General features: G+C 45.4%; 2 protein-coding genes across 3 annotated transcripts in view; both read right to left on the bottom strand.

Annotated features, from left to right (window-relative positions):
- CASS4 (Cas scaffold protein family member 4) overlaps positions 1 to 4355 on the bottom strand; it is a 107414-nt gene extending 103059 nt beyond the window's left edge. The window contains exon 1 of the mRNA XM_069750938.1: positions 4245 to 4355. The gene's annotated coding sequence lies outside the window, so the exon portion shown is untranslated. The remainder of the gene's footprint in view (positions 1 to 4244) is intronic.
- An 11629-nt stretch (positions 4356 to 15984) lies between these two features.
- The window catches only part of CSTF1 (cleavage stimulation factor subunit 1), a 27336-nt gene continuing 25107 nt past the window's right edge, over positions 15985 to 18213 (bottom strand). For both annotated transcript variants that reach the window (XM_069750935.1, XM_069750936.1), the window contains exon 6: positions 15985 to 18125. In XM_069750935.1, the coding sequence (XP_069607036.1) occupies positions 17866 to 18125 (260 nt within the window). In that variant the 3' untranslated portion in view covers positions 15985 to 17865. The remainder of the gene's footprint in view (positions 18126 to 18213) is intronic.

Genomic DNA, 18213 nt, shown 5'->3' with positions numbered 1-18213 from the left:
CATGCGGCAGACCCGCAAAAACGCACATGCGGCGCGTCTTTTAAGAATGCAGCATGTCCTTACATTGCAGAAACAACGCAAGGACAACGCAGGTGACCTGCCAGTGACCTCAGGTGCAGATTTGGTCAGGATTTTACCGGCATAAATTCCTGACCAAATCCTGATGCAATCCTGAATGTGGACACATACCCTAATACTGCCCCTATGCATATGAATGTAACTACTATAATACTGCTCCCTATGTACAAGAATATAACTACTATAATACTGCCCCTATGTACAAGAATATAACTACTATAATACTGCCTCCTATGTACAAGAATATAACTACTATAATACTGCCCCTATGTACAATAGTATAGCTACTATAATACTGCCCCTATGTGCAAGAATATAACTACTATAATACTGCTCCTATGTATAAGTATATAACTACTATAATACTGCCCCTATGTACAAGAATATAACTACTATAATACTGCCCCTGTGTACAAGAATATAACTACTATAATTCTGCTCCTATGTACAAGAATATAACTACTATAATACTGCTCCTATGTACAAGAATATAACTACTATAATACTGCCCCCTATGTACAAGAATATAACTACTATAATACTGCTCATATGTATAAGTATATAACTACTATAATACTGCCCCTATGTACAAGAATATAACTACTATAATACTGCCCCTGTGTACAAGAATATAACTACTATAATACTGCCCCCATGTACAAGAATATAACTACTATAATACTGCCGCTGTGTACAAGAATATAACTACTATAATACTTCCGCTGTGTACAAGAATATAACTACTATAATACTGCCCCCTATGTACAAGAATATAACTACTATAATGCTGCCGCTATGTACAAGAACATAACTACTATAATACTGCCCCTATGTACAAGAATATAACTACTATAATACTGCCCCTGTGTACAAGAATATAACTACTATAATACTGCCCCTGTGTACAAGAATATAACTACTATAATACTGCCCCTGTGTACAAGAATATAACTACTATAATACTGCCCCTGTGTACAAGAATATAACTACTATAATACTGCCCCCTAAGCATAAGAATGTAACTATTATAATACTGCCCTCTATGTACAACAATACTATAATGTTGCTCTACAGATTGGAACAGGCAGTTGAAATTTCTGGTGTAGTTCTTGAAATGTATGAGGCCATTCGGTGCATCCAGGTTAAAGATATTGTGTAGTTTAGGAAACAAATTTCCATGACCCTGTAGGGCAATTTTTCTGGTCTGATCCTCCTCTCGATAGACCTGTCGTACATTACACATGTGCTGCAAGAACTACAGATGGGACACAATGTATTGCAGGTTTAATCTCATGGGACCTCTCTAGAGGTTGTGATGATGCCTTTAATAGATAGTTTTGTATTTTCCTGGATGATGGCCTTCTCCGCTACTGTGTGTTTCCTAGTGGGGGCACTGGACCTCCCGATGGTTGTGCTGGAGATATTCTTGGGACGTGTGCCCAGACTTTCTGTATTTGGACATTTTTGCTTGTCGGCCTCGCACTGATTTGTGTTAGATGAAAGCTCCGACCAAGAAGTAATGGGATTTGGGGGATGTGGCGATGTGGGGAATATAATGCTGCTTTCTATCTCCGCCACATGGAGTGAAGTCTGCGAGTAATAAACCACAGACGACAAGTTCAGGAGAGCAGCCAGAAGTGTCCACATGGGTATGTGGCACACCACGATGAGAAAGAGAAGAGGTGACAACCAACCAAGAAGTAGATGACATTTAAAGGGGCGGTTACTGCAGAATGTATTCTTTGCGTTTCCAGTGTAGTTGAGCGCCATCTATTACTTCCTGTTAGCAGCCATTTCAGCATGGTGAGAACATGTCTACAGGTTGGGTGAATGCAGTTATGAGCTATTTAGGCTTAGCAGAGGATGACACACCTTGTTCTATCTGCGGCCAATCTGTGCATGGGGGTCCGTGCTCCTACCATGTTTGACGGGCGTGGTACCTACTGGCACCCACCTGGATCCAGGCCGCTCTGCACTGACCCAGCAAGAGCGAACGCCAGCAATCAAGCAGCAGCAGAATGGCTGTAGCTGGGTAACTGGCTGACAGACAGGATCAGAAAACCAATCAAAAATGCGTTACTCCAGCCACAGGACCACTGCAGCCAATCACACGAGGCAGCGGTCCTGCTGCTGCTGAAACGCTGACATCTCTCCCCTTCCCATCACATTGCCATGGTGCGGCCTCTGCTGGGTCAAGGTGGGTAACAGTAGGTGATTATTGGTTTATTTTTACAGCCACAAGCCCCTGGGGAACTCTTGCTGTTTCCCCAGACAACCCTTTTAAGAGATTGAACAGCTCTTGTTAAATGAAAGCGGCAGTCTGACTGAAATTGGGAGAGTCTTCAGAGAGTTTTCGATAGATGTGTGGGTGATATCAGTCTCTATAGGCGGCAGACATCAGGGTTTCAGGGTGGTATAGACTATGAACAGAGGTGGTCATGTTTCCGTAGGTCGTTTATTGCCGCAGTTACCACAAATCTGATCTCGGCCTTCACTAGAGGGAGAGTAACACTTGATGCTCCAAGTCACTAGTTACATGGTACAATGTGTGTAACGGAGCATACCCTATATAATATACATAGTAATGCCGGCCATGTACAACCTGCCAGCATCACCTTATACACTTTACCCTATAGCCACTCTAGCCTGCCATCAAGGTTCTAGCTGCTCAAAGATAGATAGATAGATAGATAGATAGATATAGATAGATAGATATGAGATAGGTAGATAGATAGATAGATAGATAGATAGATAGATAGATAGATATGAGATAGGTAGATAGATAGATAGATAGATAGATATGAGAGATAGAATAGATGAGATAGATAGATATGAGATAGAATAGATGAGATAGATAGATATGAGATAGAATAGATGAGATAGAATAGATGAGATAGATATGAGATAGAATAGATGAGATAGATGGATATGAGATAGAATAGATGAGATAGATGGATATGAGATAGAATAGATGAGATAGATAGATATGAGATAGAATAGATGAGATAGATAGATATGAGATAGAATAGATGAGATAGATGGATATGAGATAGAATAGATGAGATAGATGGATATGAGATAGAATAGATGAGATAGATAGATATGAGATAGAATAGATGAGATAGATAGATATGAGATAGAATAGATGAGATAGATAGATATGAGATAGAATAGATGAGATAGATAGATATGAGATAGAATAGATGAGATAGATAGATATGAGATAGAATAGATGAGATAGATGGATATGAGATAGAATAGATGAGATAGATAGATATGAGATAGAATAGATGAGATAGAATAGATATGAGATAGAATAGATATGAGATAGATATGAGATAGATATGAGATAGATATGAGATAGAATAGATGATAGATAGATATGAGAGAATAGATAGATATGAGATAGATAGATAGATAGATATGAGATAGATAGATAGATAGATAGATAGATAGATATGAGATAGAATAGATGAGATAGATAGATATGAGATAGAATAGATGATAGATAGATAGATATGAGAATAGATGAGATAGATAGATATGAGATAGAATAGATGATAGATAGATAGATATGAGAGAATAGATAGATAGATAGATATGAGATAGATATGAGATAGATAGATAGATAGATAGATAGATAGATAGATAGATAGTATAATTGCTGCTGAAAGTCATGAATGCATCTGCTTTTTTTTTTTACTTAATCATTTTTACAGTGCTGCCCTCTTTCTGGATTAAAGATAGATTAATCGATAGACAGTAAGATACAATAGATTGATAAACAGGCAGACAGATAGCTGGATCCGATAAAGATAGATAACCAATAGGAAAGCACCAGAAGATGAAACTTTGGGTATACGGCATCAAACAGAATCCAACTGTTGCAAAAAAGATGAAATAGATCACTCCAATAAATTAGGAAAATAAACCTTTCTGAGAAGGTTCTGGGACAGAACTGATGAGTCACTGCCACATTTATCTTGGGGCTCTATGTGATTGGGCCGGTGACCATGAGACTATTTGCTTTTTCGTTTTCTTCTACATAGAAGATGAATCTTATGCCAGGGAGTCCATATGAAATATGGCTGCGGACATTCTGTATCCATATCCCCCTCTCCCCAGCTCCCATCCTATAGTCCACAGTCCCTGGTTCTTGGACTTACCTTTTTGGAGAGGCCCTGGACCTCTATGCCTGGACAGTCGTGCCAGCGTCCCCTCTTGCTGCTGATTGCTCGCTGGCTCTGCTTGCTCTGCACAGTCACCACACGCTCAGCTGCAGCACATCTGGCTGACACACAGTCCAGGAAGTTTCTGGCAAGGTGGAATGGTCTGTGCAAGCACTGATAAGAAGGCAAGGAAAAAAAAGCGTAAAATACCAACCAGAATATTACAAAAATATTTATACAGAAAATTAAAAAAAAAGTTAAACTTCTCACTCAGGAAGGTAGGGCTGCAACATTTTCCAAGAACACAGTCTTGCTCATCTGCTGTGGTAAGCTCAGGTTCTCGCTCACACCCAGGAATATTTCTTCACCTTTTCAGCTTCAGTTTTAGAGAAGACGAGGTTCTGTTTTCATGTTCTTTGGAAGTCGCTCTAGATTTTTAAGATCACCTCAGTCTACGATGAAGACTAGAGACCCAAGTGTGATCCATAGAGGTGTGAACATAGGAAGGTCCCGAGGATTCCTCTAGGGCAGTGTTTCTCAACTCCAGTCCTTAAGACCCCACAACAGGTCATGTTTTCAGGATTTCCTTAGTATTGCACAGGTGATAATTTCATCACCTGCTAAAGCATTAATTCCATCGCCTATGCAATACTAAGGAAATCCTGAAAACATGACCTGTTGTGGGGTCTTGAGGACCAAGTTGAGAAACACTGCTCTAGGGGTGAGGAGCCTTGCAAGCCAAGCTGTGGTCAATGGTGGCCTTGTAATTTGGGTTGTAAGCGCGCCTCTAGACCTCTGGTCCACAATGTGGGGGGATGTTTTTCAATAAAAAGTCCATAACATTTATCATCTACTGGTGACGGGCACGTCAAACGCACGTGTGATCCTAAAAGTAGAGGCCACAGCCGCCACTGATCTATAAAGATGGCCGAATTTTACCATTTCACGGTGACAGAGGGCTGGTGTACTTATTTCACAAAGGTTTATTCAACCATTCGGATGTGGATTTATCAAGTTTAAACTCAACCTCTACTAAAACAAACTGACCATCTACCCCTCAGGGTTCCTCCTCCCTGTTGATATCTCATGCTGCTCAGTAGAAGCTGCAGCTTGTCACCCTAGCTAGGCAGAGACTGAAAACACTTTGGCCTTCGATTTATCAAATCCTTTTTTTGCCTAAAAAGCAAAAATTAAACACTTTGAAAAAGTCACAAAATGTTTGCATTTAGACAGTTTCAGGCAGCTTCGCCATAATGAGCGGAAAGGATCAGGAGCCGGGGTGTAGCTACGCCCGCTGGCCAAGTTCATCAATAGTGCTGGCGTCTCTTACTTCAGAGATATTACTCTGATCCCCAACTGGGGTAACATTTCTGGTAAGGCACAAGCCACTGGTAAGATGTGCTAAATTCATTTAGTGATGCGCACCTCTTAATTAATTTGGCGCCTCTTCTTCTTGCACGCCTGTCATCATGACTGGGGTACGAAGCTTCAATGTTAATGAATCGGGGCTCTGGGCTCCTAAGCTCTTGCACTACTTGGACTCATAAAATGCTGATTATTGGGCAATCTGCCTATCACTTACGCTGTCTTACTCCACTAATGACCACGTCTCAGCACCTCCCTTCTGTGTAACTTGCGGACCACTGCCTGTAGCCAAGTGTAATCCATTACTAACAGCAAAAGATGCAGAAGACGGATTACTGGAAGTCTTTGCTCCTGCTCTCCTGTCACACTGGATACAGGCATTACAGATATAACATTTCCAGTTTGGGAATGGTAAAATACAATGCATGCTGGGAAGTGAAGAAAAGGAAGTTCCAGAACCTATTATACTGGCAGAATGCTGACGATGAGGAATCAAAATTTAGAGTGTGTGAGAATCTAAATATCTCCTGGACTGGGACATGCACCAAAAACAGTTATACCGTGTTGTAGAGGATAAGGCAACACCACCATGATGTCCTACAGGTTTTGTGTGAAGGGACTGAATTACTTGAAGGGAACATGGTGAGAACATACAAGCTCCATGGAGATGTTGTACTTAGACTCACCTGTGACCAGCTGGTTAGTCTAGACTCGATAAAGGGTCGTCTACCCCAGACTGTCCATACATGTAGTCTACATAGATCATACATGGTGACCATAGTTTGAAGATTCTACGTCTACCTAAATGTTTTCGATAATGCCGCTTGGGCTGGGTGCTGACATGACTGCTGCTGAGGGACCTTTTCCTTTAGCCAGCCCAGCTCTCAGTGGAAATGCCTGACAATCTGGTTGCTATGGCTTTAACATGGGATTGTCAGACAGCGTGTCCATGTGGTGAGATGGATGAGAGGACCCCGCATTGCATGACAGGCCGTGTCAGTGCGGACAGGCCGATGCCGATAGTCCAGCCTGAATGTGCAGAAGGCGAGTGCCGGACATCACCGAAGCACCCACTCCCAACGGTTCTTGACTGTGATGATGAAGAGACACTTGCCGCAGCCGTAGGATTGAATAATTCACCGGCCCCAGGGAAGGGTCTGGGCCTGAAGTGAAAGATGGCAGGTTCATCGGACCAAACTATTCTCTCGCCTCCTATCAGTCAACCTGAATTACGCCGGTCAGAGCGAACGACAGGCAGAGTACCTCCCACTCGGTTATTAACAAGACCAATTTATTTTGCAATGAATTATTGCAATGGAAGAATGTGAACGTCTGATGGAATGGCGAGTTCATGGAGGGCGGGAGTGTAAGGAGGAAGACCGAGCTGCGGGTCCGGAACTGCTGGGGCCGCACCTCCTGTTGCTGGAGGGAATGCAATTGTAGCCGGAGCGGGCCGGTAACCTTGGTGAAGAGGCCAAGGCCAGTAAGCAAAAAGGTGCTGCGCAGGAACAGAGAAGGGCTTCCCGCCAGAACATAAGACAGGTGCAGGCCGCAGCCGCTATGAGGGGAGCGACAGGCCGCGGCGTGAGAGCCTCACCCATACCGGCGGGTGAGCAGGGGAACACCCACGAGACAGAGCATCGCAGTAGACATCTAGAGTCGGCTGACACCCAGAGAGGCGCGAGAGCATTGCAGCGCAGCCATTCAGGTGATGAGAGCTGCCCATGCGACATCTTGATCCTTTTGCTCTGCAGCTATATGGACTAGGGACTCAGCGGGCAAAACTGGAGACCGCCTGCTGCCTCCAGAAGCAGGACCATGGGCTGGGCGAAGACGCCAGCAGACAACACACCGACCGCCGCCAGCATCCTGCTACCCACGGAACCTTCAGCGAGTGACAGGCCGCGGAGCCACCATAAGTGAAGCTGTTATCCAAAGACTGCAGTTCTACGGTTTACCCTGCCTCCCCTTTTATCTCCCTGCGAGGAGCACATCCCTGTTGAACCATTAAACCATAGTTAGCCCCTGCTCTGCGCGTTTGTGTCACTGCATCCAAGTACCTGCTCACATCCATAGCAACCAGTCCGTTTTAGATTACCGTGAAACAAACCACTAAACTGAATCGCCGCGAGGAGGCTTTTGCTTGCCTAAGGAGGTGGTGATGGCGAACTCAGTCGAGGGGTTCAAGAGAGGCCTGGATGTCTTCCTGGAGCAGAACAATATTGTATCATACAATTATTAGGTTCTGTAGAAGGACGTAGATCTGGGGATTTATTATGATGGAAAATAGGCTGAACCTGAACTGGATGGACAAATGTCTTTTTTCGGCCCTACTAACTATGTTACTATGTGTTACTATGATGTGACAAGTGCTTCTGTGCGCAGACTTCCTGCCCCCCTCCCCAAGATGTTCGCTTATGTTGTGGTTCTCTAAAAATAAAATAAATGACAAAAGCAAAAAAGAGGAAAGAGAAGCACGCAGCTGACACCAGCGGATATGTTCAACTTCCTGACTGACGGCCAATTCCTGGACCTACCCGCAATGGTGGACGCTGCGGCATCACCCACAGTCAAGGGCAAATCCACCCATGTTTAATTTCCATACCAACGATGGGGGTATGGTTCGCAAGTCACGTGGCACAAAGATAGTACAGTGCCTACAAGTAGTATTCAACCCCCTGCAGATTTAGCAGGTTTACACATTTGGAATTAACTTGGCATTGTGACATTTGCACTGTAGATCAGCCTGGAAGTGTGAAATGCACTGCAGCAAAAAAGAATGTTATTTCTTTGTTTTTGTTTTTTTTAAATTGTGAAAAGTCTTTTCAGAGGGTCATTTATTATTCAACCCCTCAACCCACCAGAATTCTGTTTGGTTCCCCTAAAGTATTAAGAAGTAGTTCAGGCACAAAGAACAATGAGCTTCACATGTTTGGATTAATTATCTCTTTTTCCAGCCTTTTCTATTTAAGACCCTCCCCAAACTTGTGAACAGCACTCATACATGGTCAACATGGGAAAGACAAAGGAGCATTCCAAGGCCATCAGAGACAAGATCGTGGAGGGTCACAAGGCTGGCAAGGGGTACAAAACCCTTTCCAAGGAGTTGGGCCTACCTGTCTCCACTGTTGGGAGCATCATCTGGAAGTGGAAGGCTTATGGAACTACTGTTAGCCTTCCACGGCCTGGACAGCCTTTGAAAGTTTCCTCCCGTGCCGAGGCCAGGCTTGTCCGAAGAGTCAAGGCTAACCCAAGGACAACAAGGAAGGAGCTCCAGGAAGATCTCATGGCAGTGGGGACATTGGTTTCAGTCAATACCATAAGTAACGTACTCCACCGCAATGGTCTCCGTTCCAGACGAGCCCGTAAGGTACCTTTTTTTTTTTTTTTTTATTCAAATACATTTTTATTAAGAATAACAAGGCAATTAACATGTTACATTTACATTTTCAGTATAGAGTATTTCCCCCCCCCTCCCCCTTCGATCCCAAAGCCCCCCACCCCCACCCCACAAAGCAGCTCATCTTGTTAATTACTACCATCATTAAAACAATAGAGTATCTAATCCCTCAACCATTCGTATAAGCCACACTTCACATTACTATCCCATAGCAATCCATGGAGACCACATTTTATTGAACGTTTCAGTTTTCCCTTTCTTCTTATAAATCCCTTTTTCTAGTGTCAGGCCCTGTTTCACATACTGGAGGAACTCTCCTCTTGACGGTGGCTCTTCCCTAATCCAGTTTCTAGCTATCACCTTCCTAGCCATATACAACAATCTGGCTATAGCTATCTTTAGGTGTTTATCCACTCCAATCTCATCCACGCATCCCAACAAACAGACAACTGGATCCTTTGGCACCGTGCATCCATACGCACCTTCCATACGACTCAAAACTACCACCCAGAAGGCAGCCAACCTCGGACATGTCCACATCATATGGAAAATGTCTGCATCCGTAGACTTACACCTCGGACATTCAGAGTCATTACGCAATCCTGCCTTATATAGCACCATCGGAGACCTATAAACTCTGTGTATCACATAGAGCTGTGACAGTCTATACGGTTCACTCAGCGACAGTCTTGGGATCCATTCCAACACCGACTCCCAAGTCTCGTTATCTATTGGGCCCAAATCCCTTTCCCATTTAGCTCTTGCCATTATTGGAAACCCCAATAGAAAAGTGTGCAACAGATCCCTGTACAGAGTGGATATGACTCCTCCAGTCGTCCCATCATTACACACATACTCCAGTACTATATCCCTTTGAATCCTAATACCTCCGTTCCTACTCTGAGCTCCAAAGGCATGCCTCATCCGCAAATATTGATACTCCCCTGCAGACCCAAGACCAAATTCCGCCTGCAATTGGGAAAATGATTTCAGTTCACCTTGTTCAATTATTTGATACACATACTGAATCCCTTTGCCCAACCACTCTATCAGTACCCCCAATGTCTCAAATTCTTTCAGATTGTTATTATGCCATAGCGGCGAGTATCTAGTCAAGTCCGTGATCCCACGTATGTGCCTCAATCTACTCCACAGCTTGCGTATCAACAGCAAAGTCGGATATAGCTTCCCCAAACTCTCCAAGGATCCATCCTCCAAACATTGCACCACTGGCCTTCTTTTTGTCACCACCTCCATCAACCGCTGTACTGCCCCAGATGACCCTTCATGCGCCCAGCCCCTTAAATGCTGACTCTGGGCTGCAAGAAAGTACAACTCAGGGTTAGGCAATGCCAGACCCCATCATCCTTGGGTCGCTGAAGTGTCTCCAGTTTGATACGCGGATGCTGCCTCCCCCAAATCAGATTCCTAAACAGAGAGTTGATCTGTCTAAATTTCCCACGTGGTATCCAAACCGGCGCATTGTGAAGAATATACAATATTTTCGGCATCAGAATCATTTTGATAAGATTCACCCTGCCTACCACAGACAAATGTAGCTTAAGCCATGCATCCGCTTTTGCCTTGAGGGCACCCAAGATTGGAGTCAGATTCTCATGTATATAGTCAGTGACCGGCATAGATACCCATATTCCCAGGTACTTAAATTTACTCGTCACCTCCAGTCGCCCGTCCTCCAATGGCTCCCCATCCACATCGTCCACCTTAAACAAGATAGACTTACTCCAATTTATCCTAAGTCCCGACACTGATCCGAATCGTTCAATAATCCCAATGGCTCCCTCCAAGGATGCAACCGGGTCAGCCAGAAACAACAAAATATCATCCGCATACAACGCCACCCTTTCTTCAATCACCCCATATTTAAACCCCGTCATCTCATCAGACTGTCGAAGCGTAGCGGCCAGTGGTTCCACCGCCAGAGCAAACAAAAGGGGGGAAAGCGGACACCCCTGTCTCGTCCCTCTAGCCAATTGTATGGTCCGTGACAACTCCCCGTTTACCCTAACCCTGGCCATCGGCATCGAGTACATTAATTGAATCCATGATATGAACTGCGGTCCAAACCCCATTATTCGCAACACCTGCCAGAGATACCCCCACTCCACACTATCGAACACCTTGTGAGCGTCTAAAGATGCAATAACTCTCTGGCCACAATTATCGGCTTTGAGTTGCAAGTTCATATACAGCCTTCGTAGATTAATCGCAGTTGACCTATCAGGCATAAAGCCAGACTGGTCTGAGTGTATCAGGCCAGAAATAACACTTGTCAACCTCATCGCCAACACCTTAGCCAGGAGTTTAACGTCGATAGTAAGCAAAGAAATTGGCCGATATGAATCCGGCTGTGTCGGGTCTTTCCCCTCCTTTGGAATCACCACTATTGTGGCCTCCCGCATAGATGCCGGTAGCCTTCCACCATTCGTAGCCTCTTCCAAGACCGCCTTCAATTTAGGGATCAACACTTCCCCCAAGCTTTTATAAATTTCGGCAGGAAATCCGTCTACGCCAGGCGCCTTCCCATTAGCCATCGACTGCAATGCCCGTCCCAGTTCCTCCTCCGTAATGGGAGCCTCCAAATCCTCCCTAGCTGTGTCACTCAGCCTCGGGAGCTCCAACTCCTCAAGGAACACCACCGTGTCCTCCATTGACCCATCTACCCGAGAGGAGTATAAGTCTGCGTAAAAATCTGCAAAAGTCTCCAAAATCTCTGAAGTCTCAGAAACAGCAACACCACTCCCAGTCACCAAAGAGTGAACAAAGGAAGTATTTCTCTGGGCAGATGCCACCAGCGACAGCAAATGACCCACTGATTCACCCTCCTGGTAATAGGCCAAATTCATGAATTCCCTCTTCCTTTCAACCTTAATCAGCAAGACCGCCTCTAGCTGGCTTTGAGCTGCCTTTAACCTCCTCCCAGCCTCCAAAGTACCCATTATTACCATCTTATCTTCAGCCACCCTCAGCCCATCTATCGCCAGCCTCTCTGCCTCTCTCGATTTCCGCTTACACCTGCTAATATCCCTAAACAACAGCCCTCTCAAGTACGCTTTCATGGTTTCCCACACAGTAAGCACATCTACGCTACCCTCATTTATCTCAAAAAATTCCACCAATTCCTTCTTAATCTTCTCCAAGTCTATACTGTGTAGCCAATTAGGGTGAATTTTCCACTCCCTTCTGCTCCCGTTCCGTGTCCCCACTGATCGAAATTCCACTTCAACTGGACTATGGTCTGAGAGAGCCCTAGGTAAATATCTCACGTCCCTTACCATCGTATCTAGTAATCGGTTACCCAGTGCCAGATCAATCCTAGACAGCGTACCATGAGCTGGTGAGTAGCATGAATACGCCCTTTCCCCGATATGCCTAACTCTCCATAAATCAACCATGCCCACTTCCCCGACATAAGTCCCAAACGTAGTGATATGTCCCGCCGTCCTATTCTGGGGGTTTTTGTTCTTATCCCAAAAGTCATCACATATATTATTAAGGTCGCCGATAATTAGTAATGGTAACGGTCCCCAGCGCTCTACCCTCTCCAGTACCTCTCTTATCTTCTTGCTTGAGTATGGGGGCGGAATATACATTGCCACTATACATACCAATACTCCATTCATTTTACATTTCACCACCACATACTGACCATCGACATCCTCTTTTACCATTACCTCCTCATACTGCACCCCCGCAGGTATTAACACAGACACACCCCTAGAATACGTTGAGAAAGTAGAATGATACGCCCTCTGTATCCAGCGCCTATTCAATATGTTCACCCTCTCCCGCACTAAATGTGTCTCCAGCAGGCATATCATTGAGACTTTCTGTTCTCGGACATACTGCAGACTTGCCGCCCACCGTGTTTTATCTGCCAGACCTCTCACATTCCAACTCAATGTTTTAATACAATCTCCCATCATGTGGCTCATCATTTCTTAAAGTATCCAATTTCCCAAGTATGAGCTGCCCCAGACCCTCCCACCCCCCCTGCCCCCTCCCAACTTGCCCCCCTAAGCCCCCCAATATAACGCATTCTTCCTCTCATCAAGAGTGGGGCTCCACTGCGAACACTCTCCCTTACTTAACCCTCTCCATTCGTGTCCCGCTGCCATAGCAATCACAATTTCCCCCCCAACTTTCACTTTATTGTATCTTAACATTTCAACTAATATTAACATATAGAAAAAGTACCAAACCAGTTCACAGTACCCAGCATAACCCTCCTCCCCCGTACTTAGTAGTTGGTACTGTCCCCTCCGGCCATTCCTTCAATATGGCCCAGCAAAACCCCCAACAGTTGCTCAACTCTTTAACCATTGCTAACGAGCGCAGAACTCTCCTCCATCGACAGAGAAAACAAATCCCAACTGGATCTCACCGAAATGTCAGTCGCCCATTCCCTTAAGTTTTTTCTCATGAGTATCAAGCCACTGGGTAGCGTCCTCCGGTGTCAAGAAAAAGTGGGTCTTATTAAAAGCCACCAGTCTCAGCTTGGCGGGAAACATCACTGAGTACTGCACTCCCAGCTCCCTCAGTCGCCGCTTGACTCCAGTAAACTTCATCCACTGCTTCTGAACTGCAGCTGAATAATCCGGATAAATGGCGATTTTCTGACCTCCAGCCGTCAGATCCTCCATCTCTCTAGCCTTTCTAAGGATAATGTCTCTGTCTCTGTAATTGAGTATTTTAGCAAGCATGGTACGGGGATTTGCTCCTGGGGCAGGGGGCTGCGGCGGGACCCTATGAGCACGTTCAACAGCAAAGACTTTTCTTAACACTGTGTTCCCAATCTTCTCCAACAGCCAGTTCTCCACAAACTCAGTGGGATTTCTCCCCTCAGTCTTTTCAGGCAGCCCCACTATACGTATATTATTTCTTCTGGATCTATTTTCCAGATCCTCATTTTTAGCAGCGAGCTCGGCTATTGCTTGGGCGAACTTCTTTTCAGCTTTTTGTAGCTTAACTATGTGATCTTCTGCCGTGCTCACCCTCCCCTCCACCACTCCTATACGTTTGTCCATTTTCTGCAGAGCCGCATTAATCTGTGCCGTGTCCCCTTTAACTTCCTGCATCTGCTGGGCCAAGGAGTTCAGGGATTGCTGACATGAAGAGATCAGTGTGATAATATCTCTAAGAGTCGGCTCCTCTCCCTGTGATATGGCTTCAGGTCCCCCACTAGCCCCAGCCATGCTGCCTCTCTCCTTCCCCCTCTGTACCTCATGCTGCTCGGCTGTGCTTGCTTCCTCCTCCTCCTGGTCAGCTCCAGCTCCAGATCCTGGTTCTGCCTCCTCAGCAGCCTCCACTCTGGCATACTGCTGCAGCTTTGCGGCCACCTCCATGCGCCGCTGACATGCGGCGTTCTCCTTCTCGGCGTCCTCCCTAGCATCGGCACCATCTTGGCCGGCTCCTGCATCGCTGGTGCCAGTGTCTTTCTGCCGCCTTCTGGTCATCGCTGCCGACTCCGGACCTGCTGCTCCGCACCGCTGCACTCTCCGGACCTTCAGCCAGCCGGATTTAGGTGAGTTTACCCGAAAATCGGGGTTAAAGCAGGATTTTTGTCCTTATGGCAGCAGGAGCACTCTTCCCTGCTTCCACTCACATGGCCAGCTAGGACACGCCCCCCGTAAGGTACCTTTACTTTCAAAGCGTCATGTCAAGGCTCGTCTACAGTTTGCTCATGATCACTTGGAGGACTCTGAGGCTGACTGGTTCAAGGTTCTCTGGTCTGATGAGACCAAGATCGAGATCTTTGGTGCCAACCACACACGTGACGTTTGGAGACTGGATGGCACTGCATACGACCCCAAGAATACCATCCCTACAGTCAAGCATGGTGGTGGCAGCATAATGCTGTGGGGCTGTTTCTCAGCCAAGGGGCCTGGCCATCTGGTCCGCATGCATGGGAAGATGGATAGCACGGCCTACCTGGAGATTTTGGCCAAGAACTCAAGGATCTTAAGATGGGTCGTCATTTCATCTTCCAACAAGACAACGACCCAAAGCACACAGCCAAGAAAACAAAGGCCTGGTTCAAGAGGCAAAAAATCAAGGTGTTGCAGTGGCCTAGTCAGTCTCCTGACCTTAACCCAATTGAAAACTTGTGGAAGGAGCTCAAGATTAAAGTCCACATGAGACACCCAAAGAACCTAGATAACTTGGAGAAGATCTGCATGGAGGAGTGGGCCAAGACAACTCCAGAGACCTGTGCCGGCCTGAGCAGGTCTTATAAAAGACGATTATTAGCTGTAATTGCAAACAAAGGTTATTCCACAAAATATTAAACCTAGGGGTTGAATAATAATTGACCCACACTTTTATGTTTAAAATTTATAAAAATTTAACTGAGCAACAAAATTTTTTGGTTTGTAAGATTTATGCATCTGTTAATAAATCCTGCTCTTGTTTGAAGTCTCTAACTTATTTGCATCTTATTAAACCTGTTAAATCTGCAGGGGGTTGAATACTACTTGTAGGCACTGTATATAGTAGGTTTTCCTACACTCGGTTATTTCATTCTGATGCCTCATCCATCAGATCTCAGGAGGGAGCACTGGGTATCTATCACTATGGGAGGAGCTCATCGTCGCCCTCTACTGATGAGTAATGTACTGGTTATAAGATTCTAAATGGAGCAGGCGGGATGGAAAGTGACAACTGCCCTGAGGTACCCAAGGCCAGCACCAGGGTGTCACATCTCACACTTGTTAACCAGAGCAGACAGAGTGTTGTTATCCTGCCAGTAAGGACACTGCTCCTCCCTTTTCACAATGTAGGAGATGTAGTGAGGCCAGAGGATGAGATTAGGACTCCATTATTACCAGCCTGTGTGCCCAGTTCTGCATGCTTCCTATCTGACGCTGTCCCAGCCAATATACACCAAGCTGCAGATTACCTACCCAGTGTGACATCCAGCAGGGCGGCGACACAATGACCACAACACAGAGGGGCAGTGTAATCCATTTATTATTTAAAAAAAAAAAAAAAAAGTGTAGAATTTATATGATCCTGCCACAAGGGAAAAGACCCATCCGATGGCCAAGATGCTGGACGTCTGCCAGGTGTTATATCGACCCTACGGAGCAGCAAAACTGGAGTTAGGGGCGGTCAGGTATTATTGGTGACTTAGTGGTCACGAAGAAGTACCGCACCTCATGTCCTACTTAAAGGGAACCCGTCCCGCTGTACGTGCAGTCTGATCTGTGGACAGCACGATATACAGGACAATAATATGTAGGTTTGTAGGAAGTGTAACGTCTGACTCATTGAAATCTGTTTCTATGCATACGAGTCCATTGGGCAGTCTTAATCTTGTGAGTCCGGTGGGCGGTCCTACCCAACTATTCACAGCCATCTCTGCATGCGCAGCCATACGGGGAAGATGATTACAAATATATCTCCAAAATATCTCAGACGTGCCTTTTCTGATCCAAATACTCAGGGGCTATAAAGGACAGTGAATATTTATACTAAGGGCATGTTAGGTGGTGAATATATTGAATATACTAAAATGACATAAACGAATGAGGCCTATATAAAAATTGAAGAACTTGTTTGGCTGTGGAGCGGATTATATTACCGCATGTTGCTAAAATTGCGATTGGAATTATTCCTAGTGAATGAATATTAGGAAGACCGCCCACCACTGATAGGACCGCCCACTGGACTCCTGAGTAGGACCGCCTGCTGGACTCGTACATACAAACACCAGGGATTTGCAGATAGGTCATGAATTGTTTTGTCCCAGATAACCCCCTCATTACAATTTAAAGAACACCTGCCAGCCAAGTGCAGGACTCGAGGCATCAGACCCCGCACTCAGCACAGCAGGGCAGATTTACTAAGCTCCCTGCATATGTGTATCGTTATAGGGGCATGGTTCGATTACAAGGGGGTGTGACCAAAATTGCACCAAAAGTTGGATTACATATAGGAGCAAAGGAAACCAATGAATAGGAGGGCTGACTTTAGACCGGGCAGTTTATCATCCAGGACCAGCCATTGTGATTAACTTGATGCATTTGATGATGGTCTCGATTAGGTTTGCACTGGAAAAGGCTGCGTTGCCCGATGAGTATTTGGTGCTGCGTGATTTTTTTTTCAGCAGCACAGTGGGAATAACATTTCTAGAAATTACATCCAATTCTGCTGGATCTGAAAAACGCTGTGTTTTCTATTGCGCATCGAAAAAAAACACGCAAAAAATATAAATAAAAAAAACTCATTGTAGGAACTTAAGCTAGGGAGTAGACCATATCAGAAAATCAGCCGCAGCAAATCAGATATTTTTTTTTGTAAGTGTGATGGATAAAGCAATGAATTCCAGGAATCACAAAAGATATAAATTGCAAAATGTATTTCCATTGAAGAAAAAAAAACCAAGAGCCAGGATCTGGACTTAGCTCCTGCCATACAGTGATGTCACCATTATGACTATGCTGGCATGTCGCCCTCTACCACCCACGAGGCTTCAGTTACACCCTGCACAGTATTGCTGTATTTGGATTAGTGGGGGCCCATAGGTCAGAAATCCCCCGATCATAAGGGGATGACATGTTCCAGCAATATACAATAAGACAGGACTACGGCAAGGTGAGAGACGACCCATCATGGACGGGTGCGCACTAACAATAGCGCAGGTCATGATGACGGATGGCTGACATCCCATGCACCTCTCCTTGTGGGTTGTCAGGGATTGTGGCTGGCAGAGACCATAATAAAATGCATTCCTAAGATAAAGCCCGGGCAGGTGCGTGCTGGAGATATCACATCGGGGGCGCTCCAGCATCACTTCTACCTTACCATTAGTTGAGCTTTTTTTTTTTTTTATTAGTCTGTGGTTGACCTGCGGTACCAGAACCGGGCTCGGAAGTCGTCGCTGCAGGTCATGAATCCGGGGTTAGTGGGAGAGTGGACGATGCAGCGGACAATGTTATTGTGCCCTAAGGAGAGGAGGTTGCGGCGCTCGGACGTCCGGGAATCCCAGCAACACAAGCTGATTGTCCTTTCGTCTGGGAGCAGGATGTAGTCTTCTGTATGGTTGAATACGGCCTGGGTCCTGTGTACCTGCCTGCCGCTGAGCCCGGCACCTGCAGATGGAAAAGAGGTGTTTATAGGGGTTCAGTGCCAAGCCTTCAACCAACAAGGGTTAATGGTCACATCTGCACCACAAATGGC

This window comes from Ranitomeya imitator, chromosome 2, assembly GCF_032444005.1.
Source record: "Ranitomeya imitator isolate aRanImi1 chromosome 2, aRanImi1.pri, whole genome shotgun sequence".
NCBI classification, from domain to species: domain Eukaryota; kingdom Metazoa; phylum Chordata; class Amphibia; order Anura; family Dendrobatidae; genus Ranitomeya; species Ranitomeya imitator.
Note: the sequence above shows the minus strand (reverse complement) of the source record. Positions and strands in the feature narration are given on the sequence as shown.